At 38.8% G+C, this 26,019-nt stretch overlaps 2 protein-coding genes across 2 annotated transcripts; both read right to left on the bottom strand.

Moving 5' to 3' along the window:
• Nucleotides 1-2,666: 2,666 nt before the first annotated feature.
• LOC126403905 (butyrophilin subfamily 3 member A2-like) lies at nucleotides 2,667-24,282 on the bottom strand. Its single transcript, XM_050066725.1, has 13 exons — nucleotides 24,265-24,282; nucleotides 23,396-23,498; nucleotides 22,865-23,206; nucleotides 21,854-22,141; nucleotides 11,040-11,168; nucleotides 10,288-10,424; nucleotides 8,444-8,551; nucleotides 8,214-8,297; nucleotides 7,606-7,722; nucleotides 6,039-6,119; nucleotides 4,614-4,721; nucleotides 3,515-3,592; nucleotides 2,667-3,001 (listed from the first exon to the last, which is right to left on the bottom strand). The coding sequence occupies exons 1-12, from the start codon at nucleotides 24,280-24,282 to the stop codon at nucleotides 3,524-3,526; spliced, it is 1,584 nt and encodes a 527-aa protein (XP_049922682.1). The 3' UTR covers nucleotides 2,667-3,001; nucleotides 3,515-3,523.
• On the bottom strand, nucleotides 16,391-21,692 carry LOC126403855 (protein FAM133A-like). Its single transcript, XM_050066671.1, has 7 exons — nucleotides 21,595-21,692; nucleotides 19,617-19,712; nucleotides 18,955-19,068; nucleotides 18,789-18,866; nucleotides 18,490-18,576; nucleotides 18,182-18,235; nucleotides 16,391-18,019 (listed from the first exon to the last, which is right to left on the bottom strand). Exons 1-7 carry the CDS (start codon nucleotides 21,595-21,597, stop codon nucleotides 17,915-17,917), a joined length of 537 nt encoding a protein of 178 aa, XP_049922628.1. The 5' UTR covers nucleotides 21,598-21,692; the 3' UTR covers nucleotides 16,391-17,914.
• Nucleotides 24,283-26,019: the final 1,737 nt, after the last annotated feature.

The following is a 26,019-nucleotide window of genomic DNA, read 5'->3' as shown; positions in this document are numbered from 1 at the left end:
CATACTGTGACGTCGGCTGCCTATAACTCCGTCTATCTCCGTTTATCTCAGTTTACATGCAAACGCGCAACCTGAGTTTTCCAAAATCTCCACTCTGGCCGGAGTTTTTAGAAAGACTCGTTTTCAGAGGAGAAATCTCCGTTTGCGTGTAAACGAAGGGCACGCATGTCTCCGTTTATCAAAATCACCGTGTACGTGTAAACGGCCTCACGCACATGGCTTGTTGTTTGGTTTTGGTTTATTTGCTTTGTTCATTACACTTCACCTTACACTCACACAACACACAACACACTACTGAAGTTACTGATTTACATACTTTGTATTGCATTGGTTACATTTATGTTTTGTGAAATAAATATGAAGTCAAAAGTCATGTGTGTCCTCTCCTCTTTGTCCCTCCCTTGAGCCGCGCTGTGACAATAAGTAAAGATATTATTTTGTATTCAAAGAGTGACATTTGTACATTATTTGATATTTTTGCAAAAATGCTAAAAAGCTTTCGCAAACTGAAACCACTCAATTATTTTTCTATTTACACACTGGTTATTCAAATGAACAAATAAGTCTGTGTAATTGTTTTTATTATTTATTTTGCTTAAATGCTTTAAAAAGGAAGTAGCTTTAAGTTCTAAATTATTCTGTCTATGAAATCTGTTGAAAAAAAATTCAACAAATGTCAGTGAATTTTTATTTTCAAGAAAAATCAAGTTAAGAAATAATTAAAATCAAGTGAAGTGATCACAGAGCTTCCCAACAACAAAACATCTGGTGACCCCTTGTGGTGGTTTCGACCCTCAAGTTGGGAAACATTTTTCTGCCATCATGCCTGTAGCTCAGTGAAGCTGCATTTAGAAGTGCAGCTGTGCTCTGGGCTAAATGCTAAAGTTGCTAAAGTCAGCATGCTAACATGCTCATACTAATGTGTAGGATACAGGAAACAGCAAATGTGCTTTCAGAAACCATGTGTGCATAATCACATTTGTAAACGAGTGAAAAAAGATCTCCAAATCTGAGTAAATATATTTACAAATATGTAAATGTGTACGTAGATATCGATGGCTGAGGAGTATTTTGCTCTTGGAAGTCTTGAGCATGTCTTTGTTAAAATGACTTCCCAGAATGTTTCCTGTCTCGCCCTGCAGGAGCTCACATAGAGGCCTCTCTATCTCATAAGACCAGGATGAATTTCAGTCCCAGTACATCTCTGGACATAATCACTAACCTCAGTTTGATCACATTAGAACCCTGAAGTCTAGTTTGGCTACAGGTATGTGACTGTGCACAGCGGATACATTTATAATGTATTTTCATGTGGTGTAATGTTGCTGTGTTATCAGGTTTTGGGACACACACACAGCCAGTGCTGCAGGACTTGAGATGACTGTAAATGATGCAGTCTATACATACATATTAACTTCTGTTCAGGTAAAGTTCAGTGGATTGCAACTTTAGTTTTGCACTGAAAAGGTTTTACATGTTTATTCATACACATATTGTGACAGAACACAAACCTATAACTGTACGCCTGTAAATGTCTGAGAGGCCAGGAACAGAAACAACATGGTAAGACAAACTGAGTTGTGTTGTGATGAGCCCGAGGGTAGAACTGAGCGTCTCCAGTGAGCGGCTTGTTCACTGAGATGAAGGAAGGAAAAACAGATTTCCTGTATTTTTTTATTTATTGATTGTGAAGCACGGGATCATTTTACCTGATAATCATGATTTCTGAACAACTTTCTTTTAACATAAAAATGAAATACATCCAGATTGATGAGCTGCTTTAAAACACAACAATTTAGAAAGGTGATAAATGTTCATATTCTGCAGCTACACTCTTTTACTGTTTCACCTTTATTTATTTATTTTAGTTTTTTTTTTAAAACATTAAAGGAAAAGTACGCTGGAATATATCATCTGTTCATTTGAACAGAAAACATAAATAAAAGATTGTGCAGTTTCATTTAAAAAAGTTTGTTGGTACAAGTGATGTTGCAAAACAACAAAGAATGCACATATTTCACTTTAGGTGAACATTATTATATCTTTATTTAGATATTATTGAATCTGACAGAACAAATAAAAACAATAATACTCCAAAGGGTTAAAATGTAACATTTTATCTGGGTTATGATAATAATTGAATTAAAAACAAAAAACAAAATTATATTTAGCATCAAGAAGCCACATGTTAGAAACAAATGTGTATATATAAAACAACAAAACAATTATACAGTTTAATTATCTGAGAGTTAAAGGGGAACTGATGTTTTTTTCAACCTGGGCCCTATTTTCCGATCTACTTTTGTCTAAATGAGTGATAGGATGTTCAGTATGTGACATTTCTCCAGTATGAAGCTAGGGCTGACCTGCCTGCAGCCCGTGAGCACACGCTATATTAAATAATAGGGCACTCAGACAGCGTCAAACAACGTCAAAATACGTCCACTAAAAGTGCATTTTTTTTACACAGAAGGCTCGGATTGTTAGTATAATTATCCGACAACATAACGGAAAGGAGAAATGAACGTCTGTGTTTACCTTTAGCTGGATTCAGACATGTTGTCCACCAAAATGCACTTTTGGTGGATGTATTTTGACGTTGTTTGACGCTGTCTGAGAGCCATATTATTTAATATAGCGCACGCTCACGGGCTGCAGGCAGGTCAGCCCTAGCTTCATACTGGAGAAATGTCTAGCACTCATTTAAACAAAAGTAGATCAGAAAATAGGGCCCAGGTTGAAAAAAACATTGGTTCCCCTTAGGGAGTTAAGTAGCACAGTCACTGGTGCACTGAGAGCACAGGTTTATAAGAAAAAGTGCACAACTCCAAAAGCTCCAGTGGTTCTGTGGCTTTGACCTATAGGGTGTAAAGAGTGTCAATGATCGTTTATCCTGATCCATGTTGTGTCCACTGGGCGAGATTCAGCTGATCAGGCAGTTGTTGTTCTGCTGCTGAGGCTGTGTCTTGGAAATCTCCGGCTCACGTTTGTTTTTCTCCAACTGAGAGTGAGACAACACACACACACACACACACACACACACACACACACACACACACATTAATGTTGTAAGATTAATCAAGTAAGCATTATATACACGTTTGTTGTGTTTATTCATTGTCTGTCTACCAGTGTATTGTAGTTTTATAAGTTGGAAAATGACTGAAATAAACTAAACTTGTCTGTTCAGGCTTTTCTTCTCTGTGTATTTATTAATGAGAAGTTTTATTGTGTCTGTGTTTTGACTACAGAAATGGAAATAAGTGCTAATATTTTAGTTTCAGTTTTGCTGTGAACCAAAATACAAAATCTACCATTTGTTAACGTTCGTTCACACAGGACAATACAAAAATATTCCTCTTTGTGCGGCAGTGTCAAAAGCTTGGTATCTATAATTTGGTGGCATGGTTATGTTTAGTCATCGTGGTCTCTGCATCATATAAATGTGGTATCACGAAGATTAAACAAAAGAGAGATTAAACAATAGCTAGTTGAGTTAGGTGAAAAGATTTACCTTGTTTTTTTAAAACTCCACCTCCTTAAAGGTCTTCACTTCCTCATCAAGCTTCATCCTCCTCTTCTCCTCCTGGAGCTGAGACACAGGAGAGAGATGAAGAGAGACATCGCATTTAATTAATAGCATTTACACATCACCACTTACTCAGGGATATAAAGGGAGAAATGAGTTTTGTTAGCAGAGAAAATCACTTTGAGAGAACGTCACTGACCAGTTTATGCTGAAGTTTTTGAAGATATTTTAAAACCAGACTTTAGACAGACAGACAGACAGACAGACGATGTTACAGCAGGAAGTGTAGGGATGGGTGATGTTCATTCAGAATTTTTGAATATTACAAAAGGTGTCCCACAGGGCTCAGTGATAGGGCCACTATTGTTTTCAATTTATATAAATGATATAACCTTGGCACTCGTTCACAGAATAGGCTGTGTCTTCACACTCCTTTAATCAGAACTGAACTAGGAAGATTGTCATTCTCTTACAGTGCACCTTATACTTGGAATAATCTACAAAAGATCTTAAATTTAGACACTTTGCCGCCCTTATGGCAGTTTAAGTGCCTTATTTCAGATCTTGTTTTAATTGAGTGTAAATGTTTTTACCTATATATCTACACCGTACCATGTTTATCACCCTGTATTTCTACTTATAGAGCCCATATATTACAAGTGTTATTTGTTGTTTTGTATGATTTCATTTTTGTTTTAACTGATATGCATGATTGTTCTTTGTTTGCCCATTAATTGGTTTAATGTCTTTGTTCGTGCTCGGCATCATTGAAAATGAGGGTCTCCCTCAACTGATTTCCCAAGTCTTAAATAAAGGTTTGAATTAATGAATGAATGAACATGAGCTGTCCTCAAAATGGACTTTTACCCTTGTCTTTGATACTCGTCATTTATATGTTTTAATAAACTTAACATACAATAAAGCAGTGAAGGTGTGAAAAACAAAGAGCAGCTGTGAGACATTTAAAGGTGGGCTGAGGACAAACAAGGCTGCAAACAAATGAGTGCCATGTGGAGAAGATACAGAGAGAAAGAGTTTAGCAGACATGTCAGTTATCTAACAAAGTAATAATGATCATGTTAACCTCTTTTTCCTTGGTCTTCTTCAGGGCCTGCACTTCACTCTGAGCGTTGTCCTTTTCCTGTGTCTCCAGTTGGAGCAGCCTGATGTTAACATCTTGGTTTACCTCTAACTGGAGGCGAAGAAGGACATTGTGGAAGACAAAATGAGAGACATACTTTTTTTAACCCATTACAGTGATTTGTACAACACAATCAAACCTAGAGTAAAAACTCAACTCAACTGATTCAGTATTTGAGTTTAAATACATGTAAGAGAGAGCAATCTGATAATGCTAAAGAGACTTCTGCTCAGTAAAGGACTCAAATCATTCTGGACTCCATTAACTATAATCTTGACTGAACTATGACTTAAAAACAACATATAGGACATGAATGTGACTGTCACACAGGCTGTGTTTACATGCACGCTAATATTGCATTATCATTGAGAATATGACCATGACAATGACATGTGGGATATGTTCGTATTATTCAGGTTTAAATCACATTATTTGGACATGTCTACAGCACATTATCAACATGCGTCTCAACTGGATTTTTTTACCACAGTTTGCGACACACTGCCATGTCTCTGTCTGTGGTCAGCTACTGATCAAATTTCAATGCAAACGCGCCTGCTGTCCAACTTTTGACATGATTAACAACATGTTAGGGGCGTTAATTGCAGTATGCACGGCTGCATGTAGATGAGTGGAATACTAATTTTCATTGGCGGTGTAAAGAGCTCAGTTGGAAAATTACCTTTTTTGGAATGAGGACAAAAAATGGAATATGTGTATGTAACTGTACTGAATATTTGCTTCAGTAATTTTCATTTCACTCAGCCCATTTCTCAGGAACTCTTTGGACTTGCAGTACTTCATCCATCCACCAGATGCCCTCCGACTTTACCGCCTTTCCCTCGTCAGCCCTGCAGTATGACCAACCCATTTCCACTCATCCACTTCCAGGTTGCCTGTGATGACCTTTGCCTTCTAGACATCTGAACCCAAACCTGTGCTTTCTTCTTACCTGTTCCTGACCCTCTTGGATTTGTTTGCATGATTGGACTGCCTTCCTGTTGCCAACCTGTGAGTCTGTTACTGCCCATCACCTCTTAATTTCCCTTCATGCTACCTACTTTGCTTTGAGAGCATTTGAGTCCTCCTTTGTTTGTTGCCAGAGCTCAGTGGCTGCGACATTTGACACATTAACTTCAGCTGTCTTGTATTTTTATTGTTTGCTGTTTGTGGTTCATGATAAATATTTGTTACTGTAGTTTATTTCATGTATTTACAGTGATGTGAACAAAAAACAAATTAAAAATTGGAGGCTGTTTTGCTAAAACAAGGTAATAAGAGGGCTGAATTCTCATCTGCCTGGCCCAGAAACAAATCTGTATCATAAGGAGAAGATAAAACAGTAGGCAGGTTGGTAAAATGATGAACCTGTGTGTTTTTGTTCTGCAGCTCGTCCTTCAAGGTCTTCACTTTTTCCTCAGACTCCTTTTTCTTCTTCTTCTTCTTCTTCTGGAGGTGAGAGGGGGGAGAGAGATGAGGAGAGACATCATATTGATTAAATACATTAACACACTGATGTCTAATATTACACCAGCCTTCCTGCCTCAGTCAAGCACACAGACTTTGATGCAAGCTAATATTTTGGCTTTTTATTTTAACCTTTTGTTGCTTTATTTTTTCAGACAATAAACCACAGTCAGGAACGAAACCTTTTATGTTTTGGTCCCAAATTCGCAAAGGTTATTCTTATGGCCTCAAACAGGCCAAAACTATTTGTTTCTCTCAGACTAGAGTCCTAAAATTCAAACTTGTGATGTTGTCAATTATAAATTCTAAAGCTGCTCCATCAACAATGAATGCTAACAGATGTTATAGACCAGTAGTTTTCACACTTTGTGCCCAAGGGCACCAAAGGGCGAGCCAATATCTCAAGGCACACCTGTATTTATATCTGTGCACAGCAGCTTCTGTAACATGTTATCACTCTTATCTCAACATAGGACAATAAAGATAAGAAAAAAACCCATTAATAATTTCCACACATGAACTGCGACAAATAGGTTCCCTGTAAAGGTGGCACACCTTTTGAGAATCACTGCTCTGGATGATATTGAGAGCACCCAGGGAAATATAGTATCTGGGTACATTTTCTGTCTCACAGCTGAGAAAACTACAATAGAACAAAGCTCATTTGGGTATAAACAGGAAGACAATCATTGTGTGCCCCTAAAAAAACAGCCTCCCATTCACTGTCTATGGAGCAGCTCAAGACTTTACACTTGGACAATCTTGATGACACGTAAGTTTGAGACTTCCTTGTCTTGTTTCTGGCTCTGAGAGAAAGTAGCTCATGTTCACAAATACTGATTGAACTTAGCCGGGCAATGGGAATAGCATTAGAATTCTTTAGGTGGGGTTCCCCTTTAAATACATACGGTTCAGGTAGGGATGCACGATATTGATATGCCGATATATAACAACTTATTCTTATCTTATTATTATTTTAGTGATCATCAAGTCTCTTCTGTCGTGGAATCAATATCATATTATGCATACTGTTGTCCTGACGGCCCACCAGCAGATGGAGACATATGGTAGAATACTTTTCAGTGCATGTAATATTTATTCATTGTCTAAAATAAGAAAAAGCATGTTGGCTGATTCTGAAATTTCATTTTAAGCCACTTTCAGCCAATACCAGTGATGTGTGGATATTATCATGCATCCTTAGATTCTGGATTCGTTCTTTAAAATGGACTTTTACCCTTGTCTTTGATATTTGTCATTTATGTGTTCTAATGAGCTCAACATACAAAGAGTGGTACATGTGGGAAGAACAAAGTGAGACTGTGACACATTTAAGGATGGACTGGAAACAAATGAGTGATATAGAGAAGTTACAAAGAGCTGAGTAGACATGTCAACCATCTAAATTTACAAATTAATAATAATCATATTATATATATATATATATATATATATATATACATATAACCTCTTTTGTCTTGGTCTCCAGCTGATTCTTCAGGTTCTGCACTTCACTCTGAGCTCTGTCCTTTTGCTGTGTCTCCTGCTGGAGCTGTTTGTTGGTTTCAGCCTGGTTTCCCTCCAGCTTGAAGTAAAGAGACATGGAGGAAGACTAGATGAGAGAAACGCTCTTGCATGGAAGTGATTACACAACACAATCACACCTAAGGTAAAAACCTAACTCTACTTAAAGCTCTGATTCATTCAGTGTTTGAGTTTAAGGACAAATTCACATGACTGTCCTTGAGAGACTCCTGCTCAGTATTTTATTTTCAGTTTCTTCAACCACTGTTTGTGTTTTGGTCTGGAAAAGAACTCATGTCATTCCGCTCTCAGGCTTGGACTCCACTAACCCATAATCCTGACTACAATTTGGATGAAAAACAAAATATAGGACACTAATGTGACACATGACATTTCTCTTAGTAAAGTTCATTTCACATATTTAACATGCAAGAATTAAAATAAACAATCAGAAGTTTTAGGGAGAAATAAAATACCATCAAAAAGTGAGAGGAAAAATGTTTATGGGGGAAGAAACAATATTTTCATAGTATTGAAAGTAAAGTGATGAACCTCTTGTGTCTTCTTCTGCAGCTCCTGTTGCTTCCTCTGAACTTGTCTCCCAGCTTCTTCTCTCCTGGTGTGTTCATCCTGGAGCTGAGTTTAGACACATGATCTTTGATTAAGACATGTAAGGCAACATGACAACAGTGACCAAAAAAAACGTTTGTCAAGTTACACATTTATGTAATGTTTTCTTTTATTTAAAAAAAAAATCAAAATAAATAAATACAAATATGAACCTCTGCGGTTTTCGTCTGCAGCTCCTCCTCCAGGATCTGAACCTTGTTCTCAGCTTCCTCCCTCCTCTGCTGCTCCTCCTGGAACCTCTGCCTGGAAACTAATGGCCACTTTAACAAGAGAGAGGAGACAGAGATTTGAGACAAGGTGGGTCACATGTTCCTTATTAGGGAGTAAGACTGGACAAATTATTACTAAGTTCATGTCTACACATATAGCTTTTAGTCATCGCACCCCAAAAGTTGGTCACTATTTAGAATAGGTTATTCGGGCGATGACATATTTCTATTTAGTTCTTCCTTGTATGTCAGGCTTTCTTTCTTTTTCTGTTAATGTAATCCCCTCTGATGTTTGTTGTCATCTTCATTTGGATTTTGCCAATTCTGTCTCATTTTTACCTTGAACCTGTGATTGTCCCAGCAAAAATTAAAGTTCTGTGTTGACTACATTCCCATACGACCACATATGCTGTTTGTACCCAGGCCCCCGGGGAAGCCACTTCCAATTTTTTCCAGTGGCCAGTTACGGATTAGCCCAAAAAGCATTTCGCCCATAGACCACATTTACAAAAGAAGCATCTGTAAAACTGTTGATCGGAACTTTCAAACTGCGACCAATGTCAGTTATGACTCTTGTCTTTTATGAATTTTTGATCCATGGAGGTTTTGTATTCCCTCGAGCTGAGGAAGGCGATTAAAAAAATCTGTGACATTGAGTGAGTTCACAGGTGGAACAAGCATGAGAAACAGTATTGCCAAATTTAAGTGGGCCACATACCCCAGATGTCAACCCAGAAGCTAGAATCTGCCAGGCAACCAAATCTCATTTAACTTATGAGGCACCACCTTGGAGTCTGGTATCCTGTTCTCAAATATATCTATGAATATGGCCCACTTGATTATATCCTAAATTAACGCATATACCACTTAGTTAGGTTTTGGAAAAAAAATCACAGTTTCGTGTTGTCATGTTACTTAAAAGGATAGTGCACCCAAAAATAAAAATTCAGCCATTATCCACTCACCCATATGCCGAGGGAAGCTCAGGTGAAGTTTTAGAGTCCTCACATACCTTGCTGAGATCCAAGGGGAGAGTCCAACTCCACCTAATGCAGGCTGGGTGCCCCAGATTACACTTGGATCACGACGGACGAGCAGTATGGAGTAATTTTGTGGTTTCAATTATGTGTTTTTTGGACGTTTTAATCTGGGGCGCCGTCAGCCTGCATTAGGTGGAGTTGTGTTGCTACCTCCACAAGTGGATCTCCACAAGTGATGTGAGGACTCTAAAACTTCACCTGAGCCTCCCTCGGCATATGGGTGAGTAGATAATGGCTGAATTTTCATTTTTAGGTGCACTATCCCTTTAACATAAAGTTAAGATCTAACTTAAAATAACTTAAGGTTGACTTCTGGTTTCACCCGGGACACAGACAGTGGTCTCCTGGGTGGAAGTCCTGGGTTTGTTTGGCACATTCATCCACCCTGACCACCTCCCTATGTGAACTGTGTCGCTCTTCACACTTTGTCACTTGACTTCCTCCTTTGCCTTCCTCATAATTACGGGTGTCGTCCACAATAGTAGACAGAAATATGGTCGCAATAAGCTGCTTGTACAAATGACCTATGGTGTTGGGTTTTTGTGGAGGACAGTCTTATTTGTTTTTACTCTGTCCTTCCCCTTTATCCAGCTCTGCTCAGCTCTGTGTCATCTGTGCTCTTGTACTCCTCTTAATTTCTTCTCTTAATCCTATTTGTTGTATCCTTCTTGCTAAGATCAATCTTTACTCGTCCTGCTCTTGGTTTTGTTCTCTGTGCTCAAAGTAATTTCCTGTTTCTTTACATACATGTTTGCTCTTCTTTTCCTCTTTTCCCTTCAAAGGCTTTGTTTCCTCTGCAGCGGCAAGATGGTAATCCGTTCTGTTAGTTTCAGAGTGATTCCTCCTTCCTTCTTCAGTTTCATCCCTGTGGCGTCTCTCGGTCTCTGTGCAAAAAAAAAGCAGTAGAATTCAAGTATTTCAGATATTTGATATAGGAAGGCATCGCAGCATGTGAGATGTTTCAGTCTAAAACCAGGACATCTGTAACAGGCTGTTCTCATGCACTGCTAGTTTTCCTACGCAAAGTAATGCCCCAGCATTTCAACAAATGTAACCATGAGTCAGCAATTTGTGTTGAACCCACATATTTTGGAAGGCTGCAATCACGTGACCAATGTGCTGACGGGACTAAAGAAGGAAGCAGGCCCATAAGGTTGGAAGCTGGGGTGGTGGATGGGTCACAAAATGCAAGATGCTCTCCAGAAGACCAGTGTTTGGAACCGTGAAAAAGCCAAGTGACCTTTGAGTTATTTTCAGCTTCAACTTAAACTTAACTTGCCTAAACCTAACCTCTGTAACTTTACATTACGTATGTAACATCATTGTGAGACACTAATTTATAGCATATCATGTGAAACCATTCTGTGTGCATTTTTGTAACATATGATACAAACCTTTGCACAATGGTACTTTTCTATGAAAATAAGACACTTTAATAAAATAAAATAATTTACACTGTTACACAATTCACAAAGCACTGCAGTTAATGTTTGACTTACTTATTTTCATTTGTCTCCATTTCCACGCAAAAAAGGAAAGGAACAGGATAAGCAGGATGCAAACAGCCAAACTAACAGCCAAACTAGTTGTGATAGACGAAGAACTGGACTGGACCTTAAAGAAATCATCTGAAATGATAAAACACAGAATAACATGACATTGATACAAAATTAGGCCTCAGCTGGCTGATGCTACAACATGTGACTGCATCATAGAAAGATACTTCGTCTACCTGGAACCTGGATGTGTGTCTCTCTGGTCTGGTTGATGTTCCTCTGTTGGACTCTACAGGTGAAGCTGTTGCTGTGTCTCTTCTCCACAGTCACTCTGCTGCTGACAGTATAGAGGTCATCAGGACCTCTGACTGTCTCTGTAGGTCCAGCAGAGAGGAGCTTTCCCTCACCGTCCAGCCACAACACCTCAGGCTCTGGATACCAACTTTTAGATTCACAGTTTAAAATCACCCCTCCTCTCTCTCTGTCAATCCCTGCTAAACTGATGACAGGTGGGGAAACAGCACCTGATGCTGAGCAGTGGACGGAAAACATGGATACTTCAGACAATTATCTCAAAATTGTTACAATTCAAAATGTGTGCGATTCCAAAGCTAATGATTAAAAGCATCTTGGAAAAAATTCACATATATTCCGGACCAAGGACTGTATATCTGCGAATTTGTAAAGCTTCCTGTTTGTCAGGAATAAAGACATGGAGGAGCTCTACATTAACAAGGTATCTGCATTCAATGGTTCTTAATATATCTTAAGACATTAAAAAAGACAGAAGAGGTTAGGTTAGGTTTAGAAATTAGTTATGGTTTGGCATTGTTGCATTACATACTTAGCGTAGCTCCATACAATAGGTTTTGGAAAAGAGTCATGGTTGGGTATCATTGCATTACATACAAACTTAACATTTCGTTATGCAAGTTAGGCTAAGAGAGCTAAAGATAGGTAATTTAGGTTAAGGATTAATCATGGTTGGATGAGTCACTTTATGTAAAGTTTTGTGGGTTGGTTCAGGACAATTAAGTTACATCAGTTAGGTTTAGGAACAAAAATCATGCTTGGGCATTGTTGCGTTATATAATTAATGTAAAATGATGTAGGTTAGGTTTAGGAAAGTAAACTTAAAAAGGTTAGGATTATGAGGAGAAACATGCTTGGAACGTTAAATTAACTTAAAGTTCATTTGGTTCCATATGGGACATGAACACTGGTTTCTTGGGGGAAAGTTGTGTGTTTGTTAAACCCATCCACCTCCCCAACCTGCCTCCTTATGCAGGCTTCACTCCTTCTTTACTCCCATTAGTGCATTTGTCACGTGACACGCCTTCAGGATTATACTTCAGGTTATATATGAATTATTAGTTTACAATTAAATGGCTTATATTCTGGCACATTTCTTTACGTAGGTAAACGAGTGAACAGCACATGAGAACAGCTCGACATTAGCATGATGGAAAAAACTATAGCTTTATATGATATCATGTATTTGAGTATTATTCAGTTTCTTAAGCCCTCAGTCGGCCATTTGAAGTTACCAGCATCAGTGTTTTATTTGTCAGTCTCTGAACCCATCAGCTATCATGTGATGATGCTGAAGCCTCTATGTGTCTACTTACCAACAACGAGTTTAACTGAAGATTGTTTTCCCAGTTCTGGAATGTCACAGTGATATATTCCCTGATCAGAGAGTTGTACTTTGGAGAGTTTGAGTGAAATGTTTCCTCTCTTCAGTTCATCAGCAAACAGTGATGTTCTTCCTCTGTAGGACGGATTTTTTACATGCTCGAGGTTCTGACCAGCACGCAGCACATGGACAAATCTTTGTCTGAGGTCAAATCTCTTCCACTCCAACGTCTCTGCAGTAACATCCATCACAGGTTTCAGGTGACATGACAAAATGACGTTGTCTCCAACTGCTGCTACTACTGAATGAGGTGGACCAATTAACTGAGATTCACCTGAAAGAAAAAATCTGTTTATTTATTTGCTCACAATAGAACGATGTTGCCAAGACACTATTTTAATAATAGACTCTTTTTCTTAAAGGAAATGAAACATCTAGCATCAGTCATAGGAGCAGAAAGCTGAAAGGAGCTCATATTTTTTCATATTTTACAGTCAGTGACTTGTCTTTCATTGCAACGTCAGATTAATGAACACATCCAGCCATCCAGCCATGCAATATGACCCAATTACATTTAATGTAATGAGAATATTTTTTTGAATAAACATATCTACAAAGCTGCACAGTGTTCACTGCAATGTATTCAATTACTTTCGTCAACAGTGTTTGCTTGTAGCATCTAAGGTATGATTAAGAACCTATAAATTCTTGTGCTGGGAAAAAAACCCAACTTGTCATCCCAACACCTTTCATGCTGAGCTGTTTACAATAAGCCTATGTAACTGTATGTGGCTTTGCCCCAGACAAAGAACACCCAACCCAGGCTTCATACACCTGACGTCAGAGGTAATGACTATAAAAATCAGAAGACAACAATCTGAATTATTTTACATGCTGTAGTGGATGCAGCTGTAACACGTTCTCTGGCTGTGCCCTTTGAGCTTTAATTCAATCGAGGACTTTTTTTTTTCCCCTTCAGAGTAAATGTTTTTGGGTGACTAAAATGTCACTAAACACTCAACAGCAGTCTGCTGACATAATTTTTAAAATAATGCTTAAACCTTACCTTTACAAAAGTGTGTGAAGAGAAGCTGGAGCAACGAAACACTGAGTGGTCTGAGCAGAGACTGAAGGGACAGTCTGTCTGTCTGGTGCAACAAAGAAAACACACCAATATTTCCTGTTAGAATTATCAAAATACTAACATCGGTTGACTACATCAAATTACACTCTTTTGATTCCAACATTTGTCAACACATGCAACAAAACCCACACATGGTGCAATGAAAACTGTTTTCCTTTCACTGCCACACTGGCTTCAACATTTCCACCAACACAAATCGACTTTGTTCCTTTTTTATTAACTACAGTTGTGATTTAAATGCAGACTTTAATTCCAGACAGTGACACTGTCTTTTAGAATAAAAGTTAAATCGCGTAGGATAGGCAAAATAACTTTAAAAGACAACATACCTGTTTCATGATGTCTGTCATTTCCTCAGACTGTAGATCTATAAAATTTGTGAATCATTGATAGACTGTGACCTTATCTCACTCTGGTTTATCAACTGCATCAGATCTAGTTTGAACCAGGAGAAATAAGTCAGCAATAAATGAAAGTTTAAAACTACAGAAGACTATAGGTCCCTGGTAGAGACCTGTTGATTAAAGTCTAACGCTGGAAAAAGTGAGAATTAATTTATCAGTTAAACTTTTAACACAGTGAGGTAACTGTTTCTGCTTTCCTACAGACAGTTTCACTTTGCGTATCTTTGTGAACAGCTGAACTTTGAGTCTGTTGCCAGGTAACTGATCACTGAAATATTAGAGCTGCCATTAGAATCAACAACTGGGGATTTCATGAGCTTGTTGTTGGGTCTCCAATGTGACCCAGTGGCATGCACAGACTTTTTGAAGGGCAGGGGCGAAAAGAAAAAAGGGCACATGCAGCGCGTTCTCGCCGCTGAAGAGGGCACTAAGTTCCGCGTGTTTTCGTGGGCACTTTAGTCATGTTTATATGTTCTACAAATGGCACATTATATAGCCTTAACACAGACTAACTAGACAGACTACTCAAGTTAGTTTGTAGTTAGGATCAGCATCCAGGAGAACTGTATAGATTCAACGTTAGACTGTGAAGAACACACAGAGACATGGATGTATGAAGGAAATAAATCTCTGGGGGGGGTGTGGGGGTCCTCCCCCTTCTGTGAGATATAGTTCTGGCATCATGTTTTAACCAGCCAAGAGGGCAGTTTAGTGTGTTTTTTGGCTCCAAAGAGAGCACTTTAGCGCGCGTTTTGGCTCCCAGGAGGGCATTTTGGCTCCCAAGAGGACACTTTAGCGTGCATTTTGGCTCCCAAGAGGACATTTTAGCCTGCGTTTTTCAACAATTGCGCCACGAGGGGGGGCGACCCCCCCTCTGTGCACACCACTGACGTGACCGCAGGGGGCAGAACAGGACTTGTTTCTTAGGTTCACACTGTCTGAAGCCAACCAGCATTAATATACTGTGTCTCAGATTTTACACAATGTAATGTTGAATCTGCCTGTAGGAGCTCTTCACCAGAGATTTCTGGCTGCAAAGCAAAATGTCTTTTCGCTGTTGGCTGAGGTGGAGCCAATCATGAAGGACAAAACATGTGATATTATCACATTCAGCAAATTTTGGCAACAAAGGGAGGGGGACTTAAATGCAGACACATACACAGCTGACCAAAAAAATCCAAAATAGAGAAAATAGTTCCTTTTGGCCATCATTAGTAAGGACAAAAGGGACAGGTGACTGAAACAAATGGGAAAGTCTGAAGGAATGGCAAGCCTGGGACTGACAGAGGGGACAGAAGAGAGCCTCTTTAGACCTGCTATTAATTAAACAGGCTCTGATAGTGAGAATGGGCAAGAAAAACAGAACTGAAGCAGACGTGACAGACACTGGGTATTTAAACAAAGTCAGTAGTGGAGACAGTGAGGTTCTGTGTCTACCAAAGCGACTGGCAGCGCTCAGTGTCTCCAGTGGACATGGCCTCTAAGAAGGGCTAACGAAACACAGTCATTTTACATGTTTCTTTTTGTATCATTATTTCTTTTTATATGAACATTATAAAAGACATCTTATCAAATGAGGGTCTGTGACTTAATGTGCATCCATTTAGCTGTAACCACTGATCTAAAACCTGGATATCAGTGAAGTTCTTATATTATTGTTTTGCATATATTAATCTGAAATTGATGCAACTTCTGTCTCAAATTACCGTCCACTTTGTGAGTGACTATCAGATTCTGCACAACCAAATTTAAACTGTATTTGCCACAAGCTGCAGATACATGTCTTTGTCCTGATTTTTAATATTGATGTTTGCAGTACGGGATGTTTCATGATGGAGAATATCCTTTCTCTCTGTGTTTCCGTCTCAGATGCAGCTATCTGTATCGTTCCAACCAGACTGTAGCTCTTTGAGTTTGAGACTGTTTCTTTTCACTGTGAGGGTCTGGACCCTCACAGGATCTTTATTCCTTTGAAATGATACACGCAAAGCTCTTCTGCTCTTAATATCATGTGGCTGGATGTAATTTTACCAGTATATCAGAGTTTTTGTTTTGTTTTTAAATTGGTTTTCTCATATTTTATACATAACTATCAGTACATTTAATTACAATCACAAGTATTTTAATAAAGGTTGCTTTATTAAAACATAAATCAGAGAGAGTACAAAGATAAAACAAAAATAAACATCATGATTTGGTCTCTAAAGGAGGCTAATTTCACAAAGTCAAAATAAAACATGGCCTTTTGTTTTGTTTAGTCTTTTCCGCTCTATGTTAGATGAATATTGACTTTGTGCATTACAGTGATGGTGGGAAGATTTAATGAAAACCATAGCTAAAAACTAAAAACAAAGGTTACAAGCCAACTGCAGATTAAAAGGGTAAAAAATAGCTAAAAATGAGCATGCTATAAAATCAAAATGTGTGATCACTTTTGGGTTTATTTTTGGAACGTTAAAGGAATACTTTACCCACAAAACAAAATGACCATTTGTCAATCAAGTAGTCACGCAGTGTTTCCTTGAATTTGTGAAGAAAGCGTTGTTGTTTTTTTCTCATGCCTCCACGGAAAACAGTTTATATAGGGCTCAAAAGGGCAGGTGATTGCCCAATGCATTGTGGGTCACAAGAGCCATTTTTGCGGTCATTATTGTTTGTTTACGTTGGTAAAAGACCGAAGAAGCGAAGCGAGGAGCGAGAAGGAACACAACAAAAAAATGGACCAGGCTAAGGAGAAGTCTGTCAAACAGTACCTCGAAAAATCAGGAAAATAGGTGGAGTGGATCCTTACGAGCACCGAAGCTGGACTCAGAATTTAGATGACCTGCCGCCGTTGTCTGAAGCGGAGCTAGTCCTCTATCTTGTCAACGGAATAAGCGACTACACCGGCGATGAATTTAGGAATGCCAAGTTGAGAGATAGAGAGAGAGAAAGAGAGAGGGTGTGCTTTGATTTTCCTTTGTTTGCTGCTCTCGGCTAATGTTAGCTTGGCTAACGCTAGCAGCCTACTAAATGCTACGTATGAAACAACGCAACACATGCTTTGATTCTAACTTACCGCTGTGATAATGCAGTGAACGAATGCTGAAAGTGAGGTTTGGTTGTCTCACGGCTGCTATCCAAGCCATTCGGCGCCTCTTGGTTAGCTCAGAGATCCGAGGTCCCTGGCTTTGTTTCCAAGTGGGAAAGGAGAAAAATCTCAGCCCATCGATCCTTTTCCGTAGCGATCTTGAGAAGGATTGTGGCAGTTAACTACTCGCTAACGTTAATGTTAATTCGCTAAAAGAACAACAACAAAACATAACTGTAGCGTCGCACAACGTAAACAGACTTTCCAATCGCCCGCTAAGCACTGCGGTTTTTCCACTTCCGCTACGTCACCCTTTCGAGCCCTGTAGTACGGTTTTAGTGAGGTTCCATGGAGGCATCAAGAAAAACAGTGTTCTGCACAAATTCTAGGTAACATGGCAAGACCATTTAAAATTGGTCATTTTGTGGGTGCAGTATAGCTTTAATATTTTATTATTTCTGTGTTTTTTTTTAATTCTTGCTAGGAAAACATTTTAGTCTTGGAGCTGGAGTTACAAACTAAAAGGCATCATTTGTAACTGTCTACCAGCCTTGGGATGCGTAACACAAGCATGAGCTAATTATTTTAAACCTATTTTGCTTCTTCTGATGTTGCTGTCTGCTGTTATTGTTCTTTTGAGTCTGTTGTTGCCTCAAGTTTTTCCTCAGAGGTCTCACACTCTGTCTCTGGCTTCTCCGGCTTCGACACTTTTTCTTCACTTGTCCCCACCTAGTGCAAAGAAAACACACACACACACACACAGAAGGTCAATGGAAAGTTAAGTGACCTGCATGCTGCACACTGCAAGGTGCGTGTGCATCAGCATGTGACAGTATGACTTGATAAAATTATTTAAAAGCTCAAAGATACTGATTTAGGTGAATAATACACCTCGGCCTGGGTCTCCGATTCTTTCTCAGCTCCCCCTTCTGTTTCCTGCTCATCCTGGAGAACGATTAAAGAGACCAGAGGAGGAAGTTATTTTATTATCATTCGCATTATTTAGTAAAGTAAATGAAAGTAAATGAGATACACATTATCAAGTCTCTGAGCTGCTAGTTAGTCTTTTCATTTGACCTTTTTAAGGGTAAACTGAAATGTATGAAATTTTTATGCAAATCTGTTTTTATCACACACATCTTGTTAAAAGGACACAAAAATACCAAAACGACCGTAGTGATTAAAGTGAAGATACGAACCTTGTTCTTGCTCTCCAAGTCCTCTGACGTCTTGAAAGTTGCATCGTCATTCTGAGCTTCCTCGCCTCCTTTCTTCTTCTCCTCCTCCTTAGGATAAAGATACACACTTTTTTTCTCCACATTGTATGATGTTCTGGATGAGTATTAATTTCTGCTTGGCTGAAAGCTGTGATTTAAAACTTTTTAATGCAGATATAGTTTGGCTCATCCTCCATCAATATCATGTTGAAAAGATAGAAAGAGGAAAAGACATCAAGACATCACAACAGAAACCAAAGGATTAAGTTGATACTCTGAACCTCCCTGTTCTTGTTCATCAGCTTCTTCTCTGGAATCGGTGGTTTCCCTGCATCTTTCCTACTCAGCTGCCTCTTAAACTGAGAGGAAGGGGAGAGTTATATGTGTTTCAGCAATGATCAATGAAACACAATATGCTCAGACACAGACAGAGAGCTTTGAGTGTACTTTGTCTCCCTCCTTCTTCAGATCCCTGATCTCTGCATTCCTTTTCTCCAGTTTGGTTTGAGTCTCCACAAGCTCTTCTTTGCACCTGTCACTTGCTTGTTTGACGTTCTTCAGCTAACAGACAGACAGACAGATGGATGTTAATAAGGTAAAAGTTTGACAGTGAATGTGAGCACATCTGGACTGTTAACCAGTGACTGAAAACACTTTTTTTCAAGTTGTGACCTGTCTGTTTGCAACAGTGGAAATAAGTCTGAGTATAGTTGGACATAAAGTTCTCTTGCTCTATGGTGTTGTCAGCAGGTAAAGGCTGTTTATGTGCAGCAAAACTGAAAAGACAAATTCAAGCAACAATTTTGGTTTGAATTTGCAATAGATTGGTTTCCTTAAGATTTTTGTAACCTGTTCTCATTCCTAATCCTAGGTCCTCAAATACTGATGCTTGATTACACCCCTCTGCGTCTGATAGCAACGCAAAGGGCAACCTTTGGTATCTAAGTGCCCTTTTTCCATTACCACTTCTGGCCACGCTGAGTCAAGTAATGCTGCATTGATATATATATATATATATATATATATATATATATATATATATATGTATATAATTACTAAAACACAAACAAAACAATCTAAACAAATGCAGAAAAGGTGAAGAAATTAACCTCTGTCCTGAGGTTTTCCACTTCCTTCTCTGCGTCTTTCCTCTTCTGCTCCTCATCCTGGAGCTGATTCGTGGTTTTAGCTAGTTTGTCTTCAAGCTGTAGGAAGGCAAAGATAAAGATAGACAGGGTGGGAAAAATGTTTGGTTATAAAAATGCAAGTTGAGTGGGACGTGTTTTATTTTCATCAGATTTTGCAGAATAGACACACAAACTATTAGATAACAAAATATTTCTGAAAACTTGCTCAGTTTTAATGAACAAAGTGCAAAGAACAGAGTGCAAAAGACGATGTGACATGACAAACATTCATTCCTCTGGCACTGCTGCACCTCATTTGAGGGGTTTTCACCACAGCATAGCGTAATGACGTCATCGTGAGCATACAACTCGATGGCACAGACAACAGAAGTCTTAACTTTGTACTGTTGCTGCTGCTGTGATGGTTTTTATTTTAGATTGATATACACAGGATTGCACAAACATTATCTCCCTCTCCCTCCCCCCCACACATTTTAATATCAAAGCATTTAACCAACCATTATTACAAGTAAAGCTCATCATGCATATAACAATGTGTAAAGATTTTGCCATGAGCTGCTCTTGGTGTGCCTCTGCCTCAACAAAGATATAATGTCGTGATTCTCACATGATTCCCACTTACATTTTTATATTTATTTTCGTCTTCTGAGTCTTTTGATATTGTTTGAACTGCCATGAGCCTCATTGTCTCTTCTGTCTTATTTTCATCTGGAAAATCTCTGTTGGTCTCTGTGTGAAAATTTAAGGTCATATGTGTAGCTGTTTCATCAAAACAAATATTTTTAAAAAAATAATACATTTGCAGAACGTCTAGAAAGATGTAGAATTAAATTCTATATTTTCCTGAAAAAAAATAATTACAGTAGAGGAAATAATCGTTTTAGAAATTTTGACGTGCCCAAAATATGTCAATATTTTCATTGGGTTACATTGGTTACAGGGGGGAGCTCAGGGTTGCCAGATTGTGATAGCTGCAGAGGAATGGCGACGTCCCAGCGCTATCCGTCGCAAATTTTAGCCGACAAACGGAGAAGCAAAACCAGAATCAGCATCGGTTCAGCTTTTGATCGTTGGTGTCAGCTGAAGGCAGAAAAAGGGCTAAAAAGCCACGCAGAGGTTGCTGCATTCCTTCTGGACAGGTAAGCTAATGTTTGCTAACTAACGCAGCTAACTTATAGCTAATGTTAGCTAACTTGGCTAGCTGTCTCCAGTGTCTGTCGTTTATGAACCTGGCAACCTGTAGAATTGAAGAGTGGAGCGAGAGCGGGCGAGTGTGTGAGTGTGACACCTACTGGCTGGGAAGTATGAATCCCATATCTATCCCCTTTAAAGAGGAACACCACCTAACCTAAGAATTCCAGTCTGTTATTCCCATGGCCTTGGAAAGTTCAACTACAATTGGAGAACACAAGCTACTCTCTGTCAAAGCCAGAAACAAGAGAAGTAAGTTTTCAGCTTGTGATGCCATAGGATATAAAGTCTGGAGCTGCTCCTTAGACAATGAATAGGAGACTAATTTTGTGAATTCACAGAATGTTTGTTTTCTATTTATACCCGAATGGGCTTTATCCTATTGTAGTGCTCTCAGTTCTTAAACAGAAAATGGACCCACGTACTCAGAACATTCCCCTGTTTGCTCTCGGGGTCATCTAGACTCCGGACTTTATACCTTGTGACAACACAAAGTTGAGTTTTATTACTCTAGTTTTTGGATTTGGAAAAAGTTGTTCATGGTTACAAATATGTTTGGACTGTCTTAAACCATAAGAATAACAAGGATAGATTTCAAAATAGGAATATTTCCTTTCCAATGTAATGTCATGAAATGCCACGTCAACACAAAAAACTCATATTGAAACTAAAAAAAAAAGGATTTTATGTAAATGTTTTGATAAAATACATATTCGTAATAAAAACTGCAAATCACTTATTGACTTACCATTTTGGTTTTGTCTCAATTTCCACACAAAAAAGAGAAGTATTAGAATCACAGCAATGCAAACAGCCAAACCAACAGCCAAACCAACAGCCAAACCAACAGCCAAACCAGTTGTGTCATTAGAAGAAGGGGCCTGGACCATTAAGAAATCCGCTGAAATGATGAAATACAGAATTACATAACATGATACAAAACTAGACGTCATCTGAAGTTAAAAAGATAATCACAACATGCGTTACGTTTTATAAATCGTGTTTACCTGGAACCTGGATGTGTGTCTCTCTGGTCTGGTTGATGTTCCTCTGTTGGACTCTACAGGTGAAGCTGTTGCTGTGTCTCTTCTCCACAGTCACTCTGCTGCTGACAGTATAGAGGTCATCAGGACCTCTGACTGTCTCTGTAGGTCCAGCAGAGAGGAGCTTTCCCTCACCGTCCAGCCACAACACCTCAGGCTCTGGATGCCAGCCTGCAGACTCACACTGTAACACCACTCCCCCCTTGTCTCTGTCAATCCCTGCTAAACTGATGACAGGTGAGGACGCAGCACCTGGTGATGAGCAAAAAGAAAACTTCCTAAAAAATAGTGGTGTCATTTCAAATACATAAATGATTATTATTTATTAAAATAAAGTTATTGACAGTATTTTAAAATAACAAATAAAAAAACATTTTCCCTAAATCTAGACAATGCCGTAGTAAGCACATTTTAAATAATATTTGTTTTGTGTCTCGGCCCCTGGTCTCAAGCTTAGGGGTGTCCAATTTCACATCTCCATTACATCTCATGAAGGGTTTAGGAAAGGTGTCTTTTTGTGAGTCATTCACCAGCTTTCCTTACATTATTATCAGTCTTCCCAAATACATGGGTTATGCATGTGCATTATGTGGGATATTGTGAATTTGTTGTATTACTCTTAGTTGGAAAATAATGGACAGTGCATGAGAACAGCCTTACTCTTGACTGAGCCATTTAAAAACAAAGGGATCGTACGTCTGAAAAGAATTATGCCATTAATGAAGTAAAGTAAATTATAGTACCAACAGTGAAATGTTGGTAACCACGAAAAACACTTTCTGTTTTGATGGTTGTTCTAGGACTTTAAAATAATCTTTTGAAAATGAATTAGAGTAACCTTTGTAGCAAAAAATGTTTGTATTTTGGTGTCTTTTTTTGTTAGAATTCTTGAAACCAAAGCAGAGCTACACAAAGCTAAAACATTGAAGTTAAGGAAGGTAACTGTATGTGGACAGTTTACACATTTCCACTTACCAACAACGAGCTCAATGAAAGATCCTTTAAGCATGTCTGGAATGTAGCACTTGTATCTTCCTGCATCAGAAGGTCTCACATCAGAGAGTTTCAGTGAAATGTTTCCTCTCTCCAGTTCATCAGTGAACAGTGATGTTCTTCCTTTGTAAGATGGACTGATTGTTTTCGTAACTTCCTTCTCAGCACGCCACACAAAGGCAAATGTAGATTTCAGGTCAGATCTTGTCCACTCCAATGTCATGGCAGCAACGTCCACTGCAGGTTCCAGGTGACATGGTAAAATGATGTTATCGCCAACTGTTGCCACTATTGGCTGAGGTGAACCCATCAACTGAGACTGACCTGGAAATTAAAAAAAATCTATTTCTTTTTCCTTTATATTCAGAATTATACAAAAATGTAGATATTTACTGCAACTCTGTATTAATGTGAAGTCCTCCCCTGTGGTTGATTTTGTACAAAGTCAAAGTCAGTCAGTAGTTATCTTTGAACCATCTGAGTGTGACCTCTTAAGATCATGTTTTAAGTTACCTTTACAATACTTAGTTAGGAAAAGACAGATAACCAAAACACTGAGGAATCTGAGCGGAGACTGAAGGGACAGTCCGTCCATCTGGGGAAACAGACCAGACTTCTGAAAATGAAGCAGAAGAACATTTGCATTTGCAACCAGGCATAGATTGCTATTTACTGTTGGAGGCAAAAGAAAGAAAGTGACAAGTGAAAACAGAAAAATACACAATGGTATTCATTATGTCTTCAGTTTCTGATAATGACCCTAGTTGTTGTCAGTTTTGACAGAACAATCATGCCTCCCTAATATCAACTGATTGACAGATCAGCTGATAAAGACACATCACAACCACCACCAAGTGACACTTCTGAGGAAGGTGGAAGTTTCCGCCGAAACTTGTCAACGTGTGTAACATCCTAATACATGTCTGAGATAAAAGAACAACTTAAGTCATTATTTGCATTCTGCGTAAACAAAACAACCAATAAACGAACCAATAAAAAATGTTACTCATTTCTTTTTGGCTGGACTGCTACAGTCATATAAGTTTTTACCATTACCATTTTAGAGAAATGGTTAAAGATTCCCCTGAGAGCAATTCAAAAATTCAGGACACATTAACAAGTAAAGTCTAATAGAAATGTATAGAAAATACACTTGACAAATTATGATAGCTGATTCAGCTATTTTGCAAATCATGCCTTATGTGATAAACTAATGCCCACATGTTTTAAAGGCATAAGACTATTCAGCAGACAGCCAGTATCATTCATTTTAATGTGATAAGCACATGGATGATAAAGGAAACAGCAGAGTATTGTGCATAATCGCTTGCATGAATGTGTCAAAGCATTTGCTAGAATAGGCAAAAATACATCAGACTTACCCGCTTGATGTCAGTCATTTTCAACGAATGCAGGATCTGTTGAAATGATCGACGTAATCTATGAATCACTCATAGGTGTGGCTTGTGATTTTATGATCACAAATGTGAAAGAAACCAGTTTCCTATTATTCTTTTTTTCTTCTGGTAAAAGAGCAGCAATGTATGACTATTGATACCAAATGAATAAGACGCCCTAACATTTGCCAGATTCTTTAATTCATGGAGTTCAACCAAATAGTTCTGACTTAAATAAGCCTGTCTTTGCTTCAGGTGTATTTCTGGACAGCTGCACTTTGAGCCTTTATCAGGTGGTAATAAAATAATACAGCTACAAGCAAACCATCATGAACAATACCCATGTGTCTTTCTTGTTTGAGCAGTTATGGACACAGATCATTTGGATTAATCATTAGATAACACCCTCAGATCTTAGGCAATGTTATTTTAAAGCTGAATGTTGTAAACAAGAAGTTTGGTTGTCTTTCAGCAGTTGATTAGGGTGAAGCCAGCCATGTCAGCCATCGCCGACTGACAAAAAGTGACACATCCCTTATTTAAACAGATTTTGTAAGTGGAAACAGTCACCTATCCATGCATCTTGCATCTGAGCACCAGTGACCAATTGTTCCCCTTGCCCTCTGTTATGAGACATGAATGACATCCTTATGCAGGCTGATAAAGAGGAACTCTCCATCTTGGTCTTACTGGACTTGAGCGCTGCTTTTGACACCACTGATCACTCCATCCTCATCAGCCAACTGAATACATATGTTGGTATCTCAGGGAAAGCCCTACAATGGTTCAGGTCATATTTGTCAAATAGATGTTTTTCTGTCTCCATAGGTAACTATGTGTCCTCACCCACTCCACTGTTAAATGGGGTGCCCCAGGGCTCAATCTTTGGTCCCATTCTTTTCTCATTGTATATGCATCCCTTGGGCCAGATAATCAGTTGTTTTGGTTGTATATCCTGTCATTGCTATGCGGATGACACTCAGCTATATTTTTCAGTAAAGCCGGATGATCTTAGCAACCTCAACACTCTCCATAACTGTTTAGCTGCGATAAAGGACTGGATGTCTGTCAACTTTCTTCAGCTAAATTCTGACAAAACTGAGATTCTCATTTTTGGCCCTGAAAATACTGCTCAAGGCATCATTCAGCATACTGGCCCACTTGCCCCCTATGTCAAAACTAACGCTAGGAATCTTGGTGTTACATTTGACCCTAAATTGAAACTTGAACAACATGTCAATAAAATGGTTCAATCCTGCTTTTTTCAACTCAGGAACACTGCAAAAATCAGACGGTCATTGTCAGCCTCTGACTTGGAACATATCATTCATGCCTTCATTTTTTCCTGTCTCGATTACTGCAACTCCCTTTTCACCTGCCTTAGCCAAGCTGACCTGTCACGTCTCCAGCTTGTACAAAATGCAGCAGCGAGGCTCGCGGTAGATCGCACATCACTCCTGTTTTAGCCTCACTGCATTGGCTGCCAGTGAAGCTTCATTTCAAGCGAAGCTTCATTTCAGGATTCAATTCAAGATTACTTTAATCACCTATAAGGCCTTACACGGTTTAGCTCCTACCTATATTTCTGAGCTACTAAGCCCATATACCACCGAGCGGTCACTTAGGTCTTCCAACCTAAACCTGTTGGCCATACCACATCCAAACTAAAAACCAAAGGTGACTGTGCTTTTGCTGCCCTGGCACCCAGACTTTGGAACAACCTCCCTACTTCCATTAGAT

The sequence above is a fragment of the Epinephelus moara genome, chromosome 17 (assembly GCF_006386435.1).
Source record: "Epinephelus moara isolate mb chromosome 17, YSFRI_EMoa_1.0, whole genome shotgun sequence".
Lineage (NCBI taxonomy): Eukaryota > Metazoa > Chordata > Actinopteri > Perciformes > Serranidae > Epinephelus > Epinephelus moara.
The sequence above is the reverse complement of the archived record's forward strand: the minus strand, read 5'-3'. Positions and strand labels throughout refer to the sequence as shown.